The sequence below is a fragment of the Stegostoma tigrinum genome, chromosome 22, assembly GCF_030684315.1.
Source record: "Stegostoma tigrinum isolate sSteTig4 chromosome 22, sSteTig4.hap1, whole genome shotgun sequence".
In the NCBI taxonomy this organism is placed as follows: domain Eukaryota; kingdom Metazoa; phylum Chordata; class Chondrichthyes; order Orectolobiformes; family Stegostomatidae; genus Stegostoma; species Stegostoma tigrinum.
Window position 1 is genome coordinate 13,927,198 of NC_081375.1, and position 19,093 is coordinate 13,946,290.

The 19,093-nt window shown below is 40.0% G+C and overlaps 1 protein-coding gene across 1 annotated transcript in view; it reads right to left on the bottom strand.

The window, feature by feature from the left end:
- rptor (regulatory associated protein of MTOR, complex 1) overlaps window positions 1-19,093 on the bottom strand; it is a 384,600-nt gene that overhangs the window by 104,534 nt on the left and 260,973 nt on the right. The window contains exon 21 of the mRNA XM_048554896.2: window positions 10,681-10,799. Within this exon, the coding sequence (XP_048410853.1) occupies window positions 10,681-10,799 (119 nt within the window). The remainder of the gene's footprint in view (window positions 1-10,680; window positions 10,800-19,093) is intronic.

Below are 19,093 nucleotides of genomic sequence, written 5' to 3' on the forward strand. Positions count from 1 at the left end.
ATTTAGTTATTCCAGTTTATTGGGATAAATACACTAGGACCGACCAAGGACCTCAAAATCTTGGTCATCGATGTCACATTATTCCAAAATTTTCAAGGAGAATTTAATATCTCCTTTATCAGTATTATAAAAATGAATCATTTTGCTGTTTTTGTTTTAAGGATCAATTTGCAAGTATGGTTAAATCACAATTTTGAACATTAATTAGGTCTATAAGTTCAGCATTATCCCAAATCTTTTGTTCCTGAATTTTCAACATCTCAATGAAAACTAAAAGTATTTCATATGAACTCCATTTCAGCATTGCTTTCAAAAAAGATCTCATTTCATTTTGTTAAAATATTCAAAGTAACATTTTTGAAACAGCAAAGGAAAATAAAGTGAGCAGAGCAGTTTGCACTTCAAAGCAGGCCTCAGAAAAACAAAATTCGTATTGTTAAATAAACAGACTTTAATACATTGAAGTCAGTAACAAGTGTTATGGACCAGATCAGAGACCCTAGTTTCATATTTAGTTAAAGACAAGCGTAAGCTGCCGTACTCCAGATGTGATCCGATTTGTCCACACCAACCTTTAATCAAAGCACATTTATTTTGTATTTTAAACTGTGATTGTAAAAATAAAGAATTGGCATAACTTTAAATCCATTGAAATACTTAACATGATTATTTAACAAGTATTGTTTAACCACTAATTACCAACTGCTTAAAAATAGGCAGCATTCTATAAACACACCCTTGGCATAAATACAATTCAGCGAAACAGTTATGATTCTTGCATGCTGTCTCACTCCAGTGCAGAAGAAACTATCTGCTACTTTTCATTTTTAAGAAAAAGCCTCACAGTCTGACTTCACTATAGCAGTTGGGAACTCAAGCTTTCAGCTCAACAGCCAGCAGAGACCTTCTCACTAACTGAAAACAAAACTAAATGCCTTCATGAGTCTGTGTGAGCGCTGACCCTACCCATTCAAGATTCTTCTGTCCCATTTTTTAAAAACCCAGGTGAACTACAGGCTATTTACTAACTGCCTGTCTGAAGGAGACGAGATTTTGGGACCATTGTGACAACACCTGTCTGAAAGAGAAGTAACACAGAAGACATCTCTTAAAGACACAGTACCATTACCCAACAGATAATTCTAACTAACAGCAGCCTGACCAGATCAACCTGCCTGCTGGGTCCACTTCTGCTCAGAGACTAAAAGAAACGTTCAAACAGACCCAATAAAAATTCAAGTCATTGAAGTAAGACTAACAAAAAAAATACGCAATCCACTGCCAGCATCAGAGGATCAAGCCATTTAAATTTGCTTGCAGAATTAAGGGGAGACTACCGACATAGATGGGTATACAGTCATAAAAGCCATGATTAAGGCAAGTTAATCCAGAATAATGCAAATCACTAACAATTGGAAAGAGTTTGAATGAGTAACAGGGAAATGTATGATATCAAGAACTTCATCCTTTCAAAACAGCAACTCATACATGGTTTGGACTTCAGAAAGCAAAAGCCCATTCTACCACTTCACAGCTGCAAGCTGGGAGGGTGACTGGAGGTTTATTTTCATCCACTGAGCCCAGATAGTGTTTCTGGATATATGTCTTCATTGGAATTCTCTCAAAGGCTATGCACGAGAATGAGATTAAAGAAAATATATTGCACAGCAGCCTTTTAGGTTATAAGCATCTACTTCCAAATCAACACTAAGCCTGTACGTCATTAAATCTATTTAAACAAAGGTTGTATTTACTGTGAGTCGACTGTCTAACCAATAAGTGACCAAATCTGACTATCAGGTAGCTACCATAGTTACTATTTATTGGTGGATTCTTTAGCTTTGACTCAAGTACACTTTTCCTTCATGCTAGATAGAAAAACATTCTTTACCTCACACACATCCTCTCATGACATTCAGCTTCAGTTACCTTCTGCAGATCTGCAGGTTTTTAAACCAGAACAATCTGCAGTTATTAAATATACATCTTTGGATGATTCAAGTACCTTAGTTGTAACTATTGTTCCTGCCAGTCTAATTTCACTAATACTTAGTTTTTTAAGCAATTGGTCAACTTTACTGAAAAAAGTCTCAGAAGAAAGATACCAAATGTTTATAAAATTTCTGCGATTTGTTATATCAACAAATTGAACAAGCAAAAATATTTTTATGTACAAAAATAGCAACAAGCCTTAAGAGGGGTGCCCATTCAATTAAGAACTCAAGATTGGCAGCAATGCAAGTGTCAAGTAGATTCTTCTCGTGTATGCCTAATATTGTAGGAAGTATTTTGTAATATGTATTATGTTTTATTGCATGATCAGTTGTCGCAAGCTATCATTTGCCTCTTTTGCTATCATTGCCACAGTTATGCTTATTATAATTAGCCCTTAAAACATCTGATGAATTTTTCAGCTGCTTTAAAGCTACTCAATAATTATGTTGTTCGTTCATTTATAGCTATTTCAAATGATGCTAATTTGTTTGATCTAAGTGTGGAATTAGAATAGATAATAATTACAGGCGGTTCTCTTATAACATGTTCTGGCAACACAAATTGGCTACAACACAATTGACGAATAGGGGAACAATATCTGTAAAATGCAAACTTGTGTCAGCTACAACGCAATTCCATTGAGTATGGATAGCTCTTTTCCAGCACGATTTTGAATACAATGTTACTCAGGTTTACAACACATTTTAATCCTACAATTAACTTGAGTGCCAATGGGCTACATTAGAAAGAAAGATCAGATTCCGCTGCTTCACTCATCTTAAAGTCCATCCAGAAGTTTGTGTCAAGATCAGCATTTAAACGGAGGAGGGAATTTTATTAAAAATTGCTGACGTGTCAATTTCATGAGCATTTCATGGAGGGTTACAGGCTGTGAGCTTCATCTCATACAATTTTGCACTGTTCACCTCTTCTGGATCATGGCCACTCCAATGACTTTCCACTTATTTCAGGCAGATATTAAAGATTACATCTGAAATTGTCAATGTGTCAATTCTGGGGGAGTTTCATAGAACTCGCAGCCAGCAACACTCCGTGAAACTTCTCTAAAATTGACGCATTGATAATTTCAGATGTAATCTTTAAAATCTGCCTGAAATAAGTGGAAAGTCATTGCTGTGGCCATGATCCAGAAGGGGCGAGCAGTGCAAAATTGCACGAGATAGAGCTCACAGCCAGCAACATTCCACCTCTCACAATTTTGCACTGCTTATCTCTTTTGGAACATTACTGAACTATCATGCACTACTGGCCATTGCTGGGATTTCCAATGGCAGAACTCTAAAGCCCAGCTGTCACTTCATTGCAATAGATTTGTACATGTGCTGCATCACCTATATGATAAACTGTTATAATTGCAGCAGGAAGAATGAAGCTACACAGGTGAGGAAGAACTTTGGAAAACATAACCGTTGTGTCCTTTGTGCCTCTAACCCTGGTTTTCCTATAGGCCTGTCATTTCTATAACTATTTTCCATAACACAATGTTGCGCTGGAAACCCCCATAATTTTGAAACGCAATGACAACTCTGCAAATTCAGTTTGAAATGTTAAAGCCAAATCTACATCTGAGGTGGTAAAAGCATTCTTCACAAAGCGACTCGTATTATGGAGATCAACTTTCTCAACACAAATTATTAATACATGAATAGGAGAAATGCTTGGAATGATCGGCTACTAAAATGTATATTAACAGGGCCACATGCTCCAGACCGCATTCAAAACTTGGTTTAACATAGGCAAAAGAACTAAATTTTAGAGGCGAGAGCGATTGCCTGGGCATCAAGCAGCCCTCAAAGCTTAAGCCAATTGGAATCAAGCGGACAACACTATGCTGATTACAGTAATACTTAGTACAAACATGGATCTGGTTGTTGAAGGCCAACAGTTCAGCCCTAAGTACTTGCTTCAAGAACTTGTCCGAGTGTTCTCCTGGGACTAAACATCTTCAGCAGCATCATCAATAACCTCCCCTCCTGCAGCAAGGCCTGGAAAGCACTCAGGTCTGGACTGATAAGTGACAAGTACTTGGCAATGACCCTGTCCAATAAGAACCAACCTCACCATCTCCATTTGAAAGTTCAACGGCATTAACGGTGCTGATACTCCAACATCAACCCCTCGGGGGTGACCACTGACCAGACACTTAGCTGGACTAGCCACATAAAATGCTGTGGCTATCTGCACAGGTCAGAGGGTCCGAACTCTGTGAGAGTAACTCATCTCCTGATTCTTCAAAAGTCTGTCCACTATCTACAAGATACAGGTCAGGAATGTGATGGACTTCTCTCCATTTGCCTGGATGACTGCAGCCCCAAGTTAAAAAGCTCAATGGCATCCAGGACAAAGCAGTCCATTTGATTAGCACTCCAGGTACCGACTTAAATATTCACTTCCTCCAAAACCAGTACGCAGTGGCAGCGATGGGCAAAGCAGTAATTGCTAAAGTTCTTTTGCCAGCACCTTCCAAATCTGTGATCTTTACTCCCTTGAATTATAATGATATCAGATATTTGAGAACGCCACTACATACAGGATCTCCTTCAAGCCACAGACCAACCTGACTTGGAACTATATTGTCACTTCTTAATATCACTGGGTCAAAAGCCCAGAACTCCCTCCCTAACAGTACTGAATATGACAGCTCACCACCTTCTTCTCAAGGGGAAATGGGGATGAACACGAATGTTTATACTTGACAACAACTGACTTGCTCTTGGAAGAGTAATGAAAAAATACTTGCACATAATGTTGATAACAATTAACTGAATTTAAACATGACTTGAAATCAAGAAACATGGGTAGTAATGTATTTTTATATGTTGTTCTTTGGGTCAGTGCTATGCTATTCAGCCTTTGAGGCAAAAGTGACCACGTTCACTACCTGGAATTCTTGGTAGGCTTTTGGTAAGGACATTGGTTTTAGCTGTTACCTAACTACGGCTGTAGACTCTGCCCTATGTAGTATAGGATATCCCAGACGATTGGGTTTTAATCAAGTTGCTGGCCTAGGATTCCTCTCCTTACGCTTCCTTTCTGCTTTTTATATGCGCTTGCTTTTAAAGAAGGATGTAACAATTATCCATGAGCTCCAGGTGATTTCAAACCTCCTGTGAAGTCTTCAGAGAGTCCTTTAGTACTTCCTTTGAGCGCCATGAGTGTGCACCCAGATTAAGCTCCCAACATGAGTTGCAGTTTGGTAAGTAAGGGTCAGGCATTCTGGCTGCATGACCCAGCCTAACTCAGTTGTGACTGTTGCAATATGGGGTAGATTCTTGGCATGTCAAGATGGGTGAGAATCTCAGTGTCCATCGCCTCCACTGTCTGCAGTATTTCCTCATGAATTCTTAATTCATAACTTTCTCCAAACTTCAAGTAAAATTACTGACATGTTAAAAATGCTATCTCTTGCCTTCTGATTTTCAACTGCAGTTGAAACTAGGTGCCAGTCAAGGTGGATTTTCTTCAAAATAAGGTACAATTCCAGAGGAGTGAAGTGTGCTCAGGTGTCTGGTCATTCTCACATTACGCATTGCAAGCGGGTACAGAGCACTGCTTTTGCTCTGCTCAAAAACATACCTCAACACTTGATGAAGAAAAGTGTTTTGCATTGGCTAAGCCATGAATAGTGCAAAATAAATGCAAACTCTTTCATTAATCTGGATTAGCTTTGAACCTAAGAGTTGACCGGAGTGCTCTGGTAACCCACACTGCCACCTAGATATTTTACATTCAAGCTGTAATAAAGAGAATGTTTTCTGAAGCAATGTATTAAGAAGAAATTAAAAACATGAAAACATTGGCCCAATACGTGAGCTGTCTGCATTTAATTTTATATACCTGGATTGCAATCAACTTTGTTTAAACAGCTTCATACTAGCTATTTTCTTGTACAATGTTATTAGAAATTTCTCTGAGGAACAAATGCACACTGGTAATTTCCACTGAACAAGACACCGCTGAGACTGAAACAGAGTAGAAGGAACACTTAGAAAAATTGATGAGTTATGAAAAGCTGATGTCAAACTTCAGTTAAAAGGCCAAAAGAAACTGTAGGGTGAAGAAACAGAGAGGATAACAGAGAGGCGGAGCAGTACCAACACTAAAATCTAGTGATTAGCAGGCACAAGCGAGGACATTTTGGCATTTCTACAATCAGAGTGTTAACAAAATAGCATAAGAGTCAGCAAATGAGTGAATAGGAGATTGAGACAGAGCAAGAGCCAAAGTAAGAGCAAAGGAAAACTTGACAAGGAAGATGGCAATGGACAGGAGGCAGTAGAACGTAGAGTTGCAAGTTAATCAATTTGGAATGTTTTCCCTTCTATTATATCACACAGTATAGATGAGAGCCAGAAAAACCACCAACTAAGGCATGGGAATAGTAACCAAGTCCAAGGGGAAGTTGGGTTTTTCAAATAATTGAAAAAAAAGTGAGTTGAAAGCAATTACTTGGCTTTTATAAGCTATTTTGTGCATTCACCTAGCTCTACATAATTTAGGGACCTTCTTAAATACTTCCTTCTTATAACATGAACTACATTAATGCTTCACAGTTGACTAAAAGAGATCTTCAAAGCAATTATATACAGGGCACATTCTAACACAAATGCCCAAAGATCTTTTTACCTAAGCAGGTGATAAAAACAATTGCAAAGTTATCAGCATTTATCACTGTCCTGCATTCATATTTCAATGGTTGTGACTTTTAGCACACATACATAACACTGCACACTACAATCAACCTTCAGGTTTTAGGCAAAGAACTGGAATTCCAAATTAAGTTTGCTGGGTTTGCTAGATACAAAATTGAAGAGGGATTGGGCTCTCGGCAAGGTCAAATACTTGTGAATCAGAAATAAAAGTTTTGTCATCCAGAGATAAATTGAACAGTATTCAATAATGGCTTCAAAGCAATGTGTTATTTTCGTTAGCATTTTATGAAATCTTCAAGGGATTACTCCTTCTATCACAATTGACTGGCACCAGTTTTTAAAGGAAAAAGTCATTCAAATGCAAGCATTTCAGTGTTTAGTAGTTTTGTTCAACACATCAGGCTCCGTGGTTAGTTACAGCTCTAAACATTCACTTGTAAGCAGTTTGCCCTGAAATACTATACACCTAGGAAAGAACAGTTTCAAGTTCATTGTCTAAAAAAACTCTTGGATGCTAGGAAAGAGTGACAGATGATCCATGGGCTAATTTCAGTCCTCAGGTAACCATTTCTTTCGACCCTAAATAGAATGCAATTTTCTGTGGAACAGCATACTGGAAGACTGGAGCTGTGGTGTACTTATGCCATGTCAATCTAATTGTGATGGTATCAGGTGTTAATTAAATAATTAACAAATAAATTTCACTCCTAAAAGCGGTCTCATGGTGCGGTGGCAACGTCCTTACATCTTAGCCAGAAGGTCTGGGTTGAAGTCATGCCTGCCAGACAGGTGTATCATAACATGTCCAAACAGATTAATTAAAAATAATTGAAAATATCAACAGAGGACAGCTGGGAATGGTAAGACTTGCAATCTGAATAAAGTTGCTGTCAAGGAAAAGCTGTGTGTCTTACTTCCCATTTATTGGCCATTTAATATGCTAGACATTGCAAATAACCTTCAACAAGCAAATAAACCGGAACTAGGCGAAATATTCACAGAAAAAAAATTGTGCATTTCACACTGCTTGAAAGCTCAATCTGCTTAAGGAAGCTTTCAGCCTATTTGCACAAGAGATAAAGAACAAACAACTGAGTTTCAAGTCGGTGACATTCTCTCCGATCTATTGGTGATTGCAGGCAAATTCGAATGTCACCAACGCACTCAGCTGTTCTGAGAATCACTTCTGTGATTTAAGGTATACAGATTTGCTAAGGATGGGAGCAGATGCCCAAGTGTATCAGCATGCCAGTACCATGAAGTTGTTTTACATAATAACACCAACATGCAGATTCTAAAATACAATTTTAATCATTTAAAAAGGGTTATATAATTTTAGAAGTTATATCACAGATTTTATTTCAATGGTTACAATTTGTACTTAGTTCATAAATTGGATACCCTGAAGGTCTGTGTTCATTTTCACTTTTCGGTTTTTTGGTGTTGAGTGCCCACTGCCCAGTTTCCACTCCAGCACAGCAGAAGCCATCAGTGTTTCAGTACTGCCCAGGAGCTTTAGGTGGAGCTGGCCTTCACAGCTGTGGATCTCTGTGCTCAAAGGGTTTCCTGGAATCTGCCAAGTAGGTTATTGAGACCCACCTTGGAAAATTGGCCAAAGGGCTGTGAAACACAAACCTGCCACTCTTCTTTTATAATCCCACTATTGCCACTCCACCAATGCCCTGTCAGCCGTCTCTCAGCCAGCAACCCCTGATGGTTGACACGTGAAAGGGACAGAGTCTGGAATTGGGCCCTGCCCAGAGCTGTACAAAGGTGTCCCTCAAGGCTGTCTACAGTTTCCACATAGTTAAAATCAGCAGTCTTTCTACCATCCATCCTTAGCCACTGGATTGGTACTGATCTTGGCAAGGGCACCCGTGAAAAATGCATTGCTCAAGGACAAATAGTTTGCGAGAAAGAAAGGGGAGAGGATATTTACCATCCTTTCACAAATTAGGTGATATATTGTGGGGATTTAAGCATTCTCATGAAAAAGCAAAAGGACGTGTCATATTACTAGCTAATTCAGTAACAAGAAATGCATGTTCTATGGATTGGTTAAAAATGCAAATTATCAGCAGTAGCTATTTTCAATATTATAATTCAAGTGAATGACCTCAAGAAAAGGATGTTCAAAGGCAAAAGCTTTTCCCCTACAAAGACACTCACTTGAATGATTCATTGACAATAGAATTTCAACTACATCTGCACTAGCAAAGCAAGGCAGATGAGTAAAAGCAATCAGAGCTTCCCACAGCTCTGAATTTTGAAAGTTACTCTGATCTTCTCAGTATCTCCAGAGACAGTCTTTTTTCAAAGAAATGGCAGAGATTTCTGGAGCTCCAGGTATATATGCGTACATGCATTCAACTTGGGTATCTTGTACAGAATTTCATCGATTATTCTCTAGTTCAGAAGTCAGAAACAGCTACATTCAAATGTCACTCAATACAATTATTAATGTAGTTGCAGAAACCATTAAAATTAAGGCCATTATTCACATTGAGACACTCGCTCTTACAAGAGACGTCATGTACTGGTCACAATGTAGAATTTCTGATTATGCTATCATTGTGGGGGTTTTGGGAGTGGAATTAGACAAATATATTATTCAAAGGCTGCTATTGTGCTGAAATGTAGATCTCACAAAAATAAAACATCGGACAGTCAAAGCAGGAAGATTAGGACTCAGACACGACATTTCAGCCACCACATGGAGGGTTTTGCGGTGAGGTGAGGGGTGGGGTGGGTGGGAGGTTAGTGGTGGCACTGAAAGTTAGTTCAAACTTTACCTGACCACTCTTTATTGTTGCAACTGTGACAGCTGTATCAACCAACTCACAGGAAGATGACTGTCAAACCAGGTTGGCACATTCAGCTCCAGGGTGTAATTATTGAAAGCCAACACTCGAGACTGTGGACAGCAGTGAAGGAGTTGGGGTGGTGGTGGTGATGGGAGGTGAGCATGTAGGCTCAAATTTAGAACTGAAGGGTTCACTTTAAAAGCCAGCTGTTGTCCAGACAATAAGAACAGTCCACTAATCTGCTAAATGAGTTTATTATTTTCTGACATTTGGGAAGCTAGGTTAAGTGAGCGATTCAAGGAGTTTTGACTACAATTGGCGCTCGATACCAGGCTGCTGTGAAAGAAAGCAGTGTTCTGATTCACACCTTGCCTTTCTTCACCAAGTAATTGGCTTTTCTGCATTATCGGAGATCAAAAAATGATTCATGTGAAAGACAAATGTACAACAAAGACGACAGGGAATTATTTTTTACACCCACGAGTCAATGCCATTGCACAGGTCAATTTGGGGCAGTGACAGTCAACTTTCACAAAAGATTCAGACATTTTAAAGGAATGAATGGTGCCACTTAATGGAATAAAGGCCTGAACTATCACATATTTGTCTATTCTAGCCACTGTCTTCTGTACAAGTCAAACCAATAATCCCTTTCTCAATTCTATCCACCTACATCGGATATAACTTTTTGGTTCAGGTATGTTCACAGCTCTATGTTCTTGCCTCAAAATTAGTTATTAAATAAGAGAATTATTACAGGGTGGAAAACAGAGTGGATATTCTGCTTTAATCACAGCAATGTGCTTCAATGCACACATCTCATGTAAGTTAGAAACAACTAATCTCACTGTTTTGACAGTTTAAACAAATTCCTGCACTTTTCAGGAATAATATTTAATATTAATCTTTCAAATTTATACCAATACATATAAAATAATGCATCAAATTATACATCCACCTAAACCAAAGATAAAGGCAACAGGGCGTTTAGATAACATCTTACCTGAGAGGCACTGTAGCATTTCTGAAGTGCTGTCTATAATGTAAGCCTTGATTAATAATGCCATCCCTGAAATGAAATCTGAACCCAGTGTAACTCACTGGCTCAGAAGCGAGATTGCTACCAAAGAAGCCAAGCTGATGCTTGAATGCTGACTGTGGCACTTTTACAGTCACATGTTCAATATTTAGGAATGCTACTACTGTACCTTGTAAGCTGTGTTGTTGAGCACCTTCATAGCGAGGTCTGAGACTTCTGGGAAAGGATCTGCTGCCAGGTGAAGCAAAACACGCCAAATTTGGGTGTAGACGCTGTTGAATGATACACCTTTAAAAGAATTTTTTTCAGCTGATTAATGGAAATTCACACATTGTTAAAATCAAACTGGTCATATTTAGCATCTTTTACCTCTTGCTTCTCCTAGTGTATGTTACTTTTGCAGTAGTTTAGTATCCAATATTTAATTTTTTTGAAACTCAAATTGCAATTAAGCTTATTCTCAAAAATAGTACATTACTCATCAATACCCCTGGAAATGCAGCATACATGAAAGGTTGCCAACATCACCAGAATGCGAGATGAACTTCACAGAAAGTACACTGATGAAGTAATTAATGTACTATGGAGCTACAAAGGCCTTTAAATACATTTGTTCGGCACTTTTCTGGAACTCATTAGTTGAGTGCTCGAAGCCAATTCTCTCCCACCCCAGTCACAGAACAGATTTTGACCCAATATATCATTCATGGCATTAAAAACATTTAATTATGATGATGCTGGAGGAAATACATAAATAATTCAGCAGGTAAACAATTGGTAATGAAGCTCCAATAATAATTGTGAAGTAAAGAATTTAGCAGCTAGCAACATAGTAGAACTGTAAAGATTAAAATTATGAATCAATAAACAAATATTTAGAAACTGGCATTGTGTCTTCTAAAATGAGTTTTTCACCTCCCCAGGACTAAATGTTTAAAGAGAGACAGCATAGGGAAACAAAACAAAAATAGAAACAGCCTGAGAAACTCAGCAGTTCTGGTGGCATCAAGTAAATTCAAGGTTTTGGGTCCAGTGACTGTTTTGTTCTGAGGAAGTGTCAGTGGACTCAAAACATTAACTCTGCTTTCTTTCCATAGATGCCGTCAGACCTGCTGCGTGTTTCCAGCTATCTCTGTTTTTGTTCCAGATTTTCAGCACCTGCAGTTCTTTGATTTTGACCAGGTTATGTGATTTGCTGTACCATATTCCTGGATTTTTCAGTGCTTCTGGGACATGTTAAACAAAATGGCAACATTTGCACAGCAAATTACACAACGTGTTATGTGCGATAATGTCTTGGATAAAGCACACTGAAGAATCACTAACAGTAGAGGTACAATATTGGCAAAAAAAGCAGAAGGCAAGTTTGTTGAATGGAAGGCTGTAAAGAGTACTTTTTCTTATGGTACTATATAAGGACAATAGCTCTTTTCAATATATTAATGAACCAGAATTTAAGATAGGGGCACAATTCCAAAGTTTGTAGTGGTAAACATTGAAGACGACAGTAACAGGTTTCAGAATTACAGAGACTGGTGAAATGTGTAAATGTGTGTTGGATGGAATTTAATGCAGAGAAGTGTAAGGCGTTTTGGGAGAAAATAAGGGAGCCAACATCGACTAAAAAAATTTAAAATCTGGGAGTAAATACATACACATCTTTGAAAATGGAAGAATGAGTTGACCAAACTTTTAAAATGCATTTGAACCATCACCTGAAGAGTTCGATGGACTCAATGTTAACTCTGTTTCTCTCTCTACAGATGCTGCCAGACCTGATGGATTTCTCCAGCTTTCTGTGTTTGTTACAGGCTTTAAGATAACTGGTAAGGTACCAGAAGTGAAATAGCATTTCTAGTAAAGCAATGGAATGCCCAAAATTACTGGAATTTTTAATAGATACATTTATTGCAGCATAATCACATGCGAAGATAAAGTCAGATTCTACAAAAATATATTCAAAGTATTTTTATGGTTCAGATACTTCATTTATAAAGTATAGACTGGAAAACTGAATGCTCATGCACAAGGGAAAGTCAGCGTGTTATGGAACCAGCAAGGTGAGATCTGAGAAACAGGTTAAATCATGGATCAAGTCTGTCTGTCTTTTCCAAGAAGATCAAACAAACTTTTGTAAGATAATCAATACCAGAGTTCAGCAGGGAGATGGGCATTTTTGTTGAAATCAATTCAAACAACAATGTACTGGATACGCAATCTTATTGAACTGTATCAGTGCCAGATTTTATGTGTAATGGGAATTCAGAGATTTTGCAATTAATCAAAAGGTAATTCTGATATGTGCAGTCGAATTTAAATCTGCAGACATGAGGACATCGGACGAGAAAGACGAAAATTTAACAGTCCTCTGTAACCGTATGATGAAGCATAAATAAATATATTCTCTTCAGAAAAGGCAAGACTTTGAGCAAAACTTAAATGCGCACATAATTGCACATGTTGAATAAAGAAAAGTTGAGGACTGGTTATTTATAATTTACAACTGCATGGACAAACTTTAGGGCATCTTCAAAACAGACTAAGGCGTGATTCTTCATAAACTGGTTACTGCATTTATCTTTAATGATTAACGGCAAAGTTTCCACGTGTCATATGTTGAGTGTTCACTAATATCACACCATTAGCAAAATCTTAAAATAATAAGTTAGTGACAACATGACATTTTGTGATAGACTATTGAGTGAAGAGTGTTTAGTCAGATTGTGAGTACAAGGCAAGGTTTCTTTTGCATGAAATGACAACTTGAGAAGCAATTAAAAGTTACTGTGTTCAAGTTGAAATTGCTCCTTGAAAGTCAAGAAATGAATTAAATTCATTAAGCAAAGTCTGTTTCAGATATAATTTGGAAAAATTATTCTGGTCCATGAACCATAAGTGAGAAGAAATCCATGCCTCCCCCATTTAAACATTCGGTTAACTCATGTACTTTTATGAGTTGGGAAAACAGGCTTCCATAAAAGTAGATAAGGAGAAGGAGGGGGCCCGATAGAAGTGGGAGATAGGGAGTAGAAGGACATTGAAGGGAGGGGGGTGGTTGGGGGGAGAGGTCTGGGGGCATTGGGAGGGACAGCTGGCAGGGAAAGGGAAAGGAAAATGGGAAGGGGGCGTGGAAGAGTGATGTTGGGGGAGGCTCGTCAGTTCACTTAGTTTGTTGTTTTGCGATGCAGAATGGTGGCGGAGTGGGTTCAATTCCTACACTGGCTGAAGTGGCCATTAAGGAACGCCTTCTCAATTTAACCCCTTGCCTGAGGTATGGTGACTCTGAGGTTAAACTACCAATTATCTCTCTGCAATGACAGTGCAGACTTATGGTCTGGTAGGATTATGGCAAGTTTACTTTTATTTAAAATGACCAGAATTGCACTCAACTTGTCAAGAACGATGGGTGGATTGACTATGTTAAATTGCCCATTGTGTCCAGGGATGTGCAGACTAAGTGGATTATCCATGGGAATGGTGGGGGGTTACAGAGATAGGGTGGGGTGGGAGTTAGTGGGGATGGGGTCTGGGTGGCGTGCTCGTCACAGGGTCAGCGTGGACTTGATGGCCTGAACTGCCTGCTTCCACACTGTGGGGTTTCCATGATAGCTCAAAAGCCTACTAGCTCAGAAATAAAAGCACGCTTCCATGTCTGAAACTTGATAAATTAATCATAGCAGAGTCATACTGAACATCAATAAATACTCCCCCTTCAGGAACTGATTGGATAATTATCTGGAGTGAAATCACATCTTATTTTCCCCTTGCCAACCAAGAAACAGGGGCCAAATTTGTTTTGCTGATGCTGCAAAAGTTAGGGTTGACTTAATATTTGTATGATACAAGGTCCCTCAGTGTGGCCTGGATTAACTGAATATTAATGTTTTACATGGAGAAATACAGCATCATGATGTTATTGTGAATCAACTGTGTAGTCACTGAAAGATCAGAGTTCTAACTCTTGAAAACAGACTCAAAAGGTCTCCAAACCTTTAACATACGCCACAAATATCACTTCAACTATCAACATCCTGGGGTTTGCCAGTGACTGAATGAGACTAGCCATATAAATAGTCTGGTTACAAAAGCAGGTCAGAGGCTGGGAATTCTGCAGCGAGTAACTTAGCTGCTGACTCCCCAAAGCCTGCCCATCACTTGCAAGACTCAAGTCAGGAGTGCAATGGAACACTCCCCAGTTTGTAGTTTCAACACAAGAAGCTTGACACCATCCAGCACAAAGCAGCCTACCTGACTGTCACCCCAGCTACCACCTTAAATATGTAACCTCTCCATTACTGACGCAGTGTGTATCATCTACAGGATGCAAAGCAGCAACTCACCAAGGTGTCTTCAATAATACTTGCCAAACCCATGACCTTTACCACCCAGGACAAGGACAGCAGACAAAACAAAACAATATTACTTGTATGTTGCTCTTGGCACTATATCACCATTTTTTTCAATATCGCCAGGTTAACATCCTGAAGCTCCCTTCTGAACAGCAATACAGCTGTACCGAAAACCCATCAATTGTAGTGATTCAGGATGCTAGTTTGCCCCACCAACTGCTCAAGGGCAATTATGGATAGACATTAAATGTTGTCCCAGCCAGAGACACCCATGTTTTGTGAATGAATAGAAATACAGTGCCTCTGTAAAGATGTTAGTTTAAGGCACTTCACGGGTGCACAAAGTCACCAGAGAAGATGAAAAACTTACTTAAAAAAATTTAGATTTTAGAGAACGTTTTCCAAGAAGACAGAGGTATCCTATAAAAGTGTTCCAGAGCTTACGCCCAAGGTAATAGAAAGCAAAGATAAATCTGGGGATGTATATAGGCCAGAATTAGAAAAGTGCTGATATCTTGGAGGTTTGAGGCCAGAGGAACTGACAGAGATAGGTAGGTGAAAGGTCAAAGAGAATTCGAAAACAAGGATGAGAATTTCTGTTGTTTGACCAAGAGCCATAGGTCAGCACATACAAGGGTCCACAGGAGAACCAGACTTGGTGCAAGTTAAAACAGGCAGAAGGGCTTTGGTTAATCAAGTTTACGATGGGTAGAATGAACAAGACCTTCCATGAGTGCATGGAATAGCTAAGTCCAGAGGTAATGAAGGAATTAATGAGGTTCAGTAGGTAAGATGCACTGAGACAGAGGGGAAATCAGGCAATGTTAGGAAGGTGAAAATAAGCCGTGTTAATATTGGCAGGAATATAAAATATTGTGAATAGACAGGCTGAGTCTCTGATGCAAGGCGCTTGCTGGTCAAATTCATCAAAAATGCAATCTCATGTCAACTTGGGACAAATATTTTGCTTGGTTGTATCCTAGGGCTTGTGTATCCAAAGCAGTAAAATACCAACTTTTCTTTCAATTCCTCCCACTTCCTACAGACAAAGGGGGTGGCCATGGATACCTGCATGGGCTCAAGCTATGCCTGTCTCTTTGTAGGTTACGTACCTACACTGGCCCTAAACCCCACCCCTTCCTCCGTTACATCGATGACTGTTTCGGTGCTGTCTCATGTTCCCACAAGCAGCTCGAACAGTTCATCCACTTCACCAACACCTACCGTCCCAACCTTAAGTTCACCTGGGCCATCTCTGACACCTCTCTCTCCTTCCTGGATCCCTCTGTTTCCATCTCTGGCAATCACCTGGAAACCGATATCCATTTCAAGCCCACCGACTCCCACAGCTACACAGAATACACCTCCTCCCACCCACCTGCCTTCAAAAATTCCATTCCCTATTCCCAATTCCTTCGCCTCCACTGCATCTGCTACCAGGATAAGGCATTCCACTTCTGAACATCTCAGATGTCCTCCTTTTTCAAGATCTGCAACTAACCCCCATTAAGTGGCCGAGAACACCTCGACCGCGTCTCCTGCATTTCCCGCAACACATCTCTTACACCCCCTCCCCGCAATAACAACCAAAACAGAATCATCCTCATTCTCATGTACCAACCCACCAACTTCCGGATCCAACACATCATCCACTGACACTTCCGCCATCTGCAATCCGACCCCACCACCAAAGACATTTTTCCCTCCCCACCCTTATCTGCTTTCCGGAGGCACCACTCTCTCCGTGACTCCCTTGTCAGCTCCACACTCCCCTCCAGCCCCACCACACCCAGCACTTTTCCCTGGAACCACAGGAAGTGCTAAACCTGCCTTGACATCTCCCTCCTCACCCCATCCCAGGCCCCAAGATGTCCTTCCACATCAAGCAGTTGTTCACCTGCACATCTGCTAATGTGTTATACTTTATCCTCTGTCCCCGTTGTGGCCTCCTCTACAGTGGGGAAACAAAGCGGAGGCTTGGGGACCACTTCGTGGAACACCTACGCTTGGTTTGCACTAAATAACTGCACCTCCCAGTCGCAAACCATTTCAACTCCCCCTCCCATTCCTCCGACAAGATGTCCATCCTGAGCCTCCTGCAGTGCCACAACGATGCTACCTGAAGGTTGCAGGAACAGCACCTCATATTTTGCTTGGAAACGCTGCAGCCCAATGGTGGACTTCATGTGGACTTCACAAGCTTCAAAATCTCCCCTCCACCAACCACATCCCAAAACCAGCCCAGCTCGTCCCTGCCTCCCTGACTTGTCCTTCCTCCCATCTATCACCTCTTCCCACCTCAAGCCCCACCCCCATCTCCTACCTCCTAGCCTCATCCCGCCCCCTTGACCTGTCCTCCTCCCTGGACAGACCTACCTCTTCCTCAATTCCACTCACTTCTACTAGCTCCATCCGTGCCTCTTTGACCAGTCTGTCTCCTCTCCACCTATCGTCTCCTTCATCCATCTTCTATCTGCCTCCCCCCTCTCCCTATTTATTTCAGAACGCCCTTCCCTTCCCCTCCCCTCCCCCACTTCTGAAAGGAGGTTTAGGCCTGAAATGTCAGCTTTCCTGGTCCTCTGATGCTGCTCGGCCTGCTGTGTTCATCCAGCTCTACACCTGGTTATCGTAGATTCTTCAGCATCTGCAGTTCCTAATATCTCTGAAACACCAATGCTGTTGTGTCTAGACTGGTGAAGTTGACTGAGATCTTGCTTCATGGTATCTGACCTTCTACTAGGTGGTCACTGCTGAGTCATTTGAAGAACACAATGGGCCACGACTGACTCTGCGGCTTCTGACGAAGTCTAATCTGCAGCACGCCTCATTTTGTCATATCACAAGATGCCGGAGAAATCAACAGCACTGCATAGCTGTCATTACTGCAGTGCCACAGAAATCAATTAGAACACTGAAGTGCTGTACACACAAACTTGGAAATATCAACCAGCTGTCAGTCATACACGTGTGTACGTGCATATTTCATACGTATACACATGCTAACTTTTTTCACTTGAGGGAAAAGCAATTTGATTCATCATTGTGTCGAGTAGGGAAAAGTAGCTTTCTGCCCGGCATATGAATATTTAGCAAAACATCTCATTTATTTGAAGACTGCTTGTTAAACCTGAAAGATTGCCAGAATCATGAATTATGTAGATTTTTCTTTAAGAACAAACGTTCTCAAGGAATAGCAATTGAATATTTAGGACACTTGCATAATGAATAAATGAAATGTTTCTGTCTGTTGTAATATGTTTATACAATCTATGCTCAAGGGACATTTGAATCTCCACATGCAGTGGCCTTATAAACTTCACATTCTTGCATATGTAGGTTTTCACAGAATCTTGCATCTCCAACAAAGCATAAATTATCTGATGTTTGACACTCAAAATTGCAATTCCAAGGGCACAATACATGGATTTGCAGTGATATCCAAATGTAATGCTTCTGCTCTGAAACATTTAAACTGATATTCAGTCTATCCAACTCACTCTTAGGAGCCTAGAAAGCTGTGGAAAGATAGTGACAAAATAATGGGCTAGTAACCCAGAGGGCCAGGCTCTGGGCATGTTGGTTCCTAAGTTCAGTTCATCCAATTTGGAACTGAAAAGTAGTCTCTGTGATGGTGACCTCACATCCATCATCAATTGAAGACAGACCTTATCTGGTTCATTAGTGCCCACAGGGAAAGAAATCTGCAATCCTTACCTGCTCTGGCTCACATGCGACTCTAGATCCTCAGCAATGCAGATCACTTCAAACTGCACTTTGAAATACCTAGCAAGACACTTAGTTCTAGGACAGTTAGGGATGGGCAACATATGTTAACCTTGGCAGCAAAACCCTCATCTCATAGAAAGAGTTAAAGTATGGATTACAATCCACGGCCGATATCCATATCTTTATACATTTCATTAGGGGTCAATAGAGATCACGAGAAGGAAACTTCTCAATTCTATCCTCTTCACCAATCCTGGTAAGGTGGTCAAATTTTGCTAATCAGCACTTGGAATTTAAGTCTATAACTGTCAAAGGTTACATCAAATCAGAAATTCAATGCGATAATGAGCTAAGAGTCAGAATTAAAACTCAATGCTGATGTGAACTATCACCTCTTCGCTGTGATTCAGAGCTGAAATTGCAATTTTAACACAACCAAGAACATGAGCTCTATGCAATTACATATTATTCCATAATAATCAGATCTAATGCTTGAGCTTATATTTT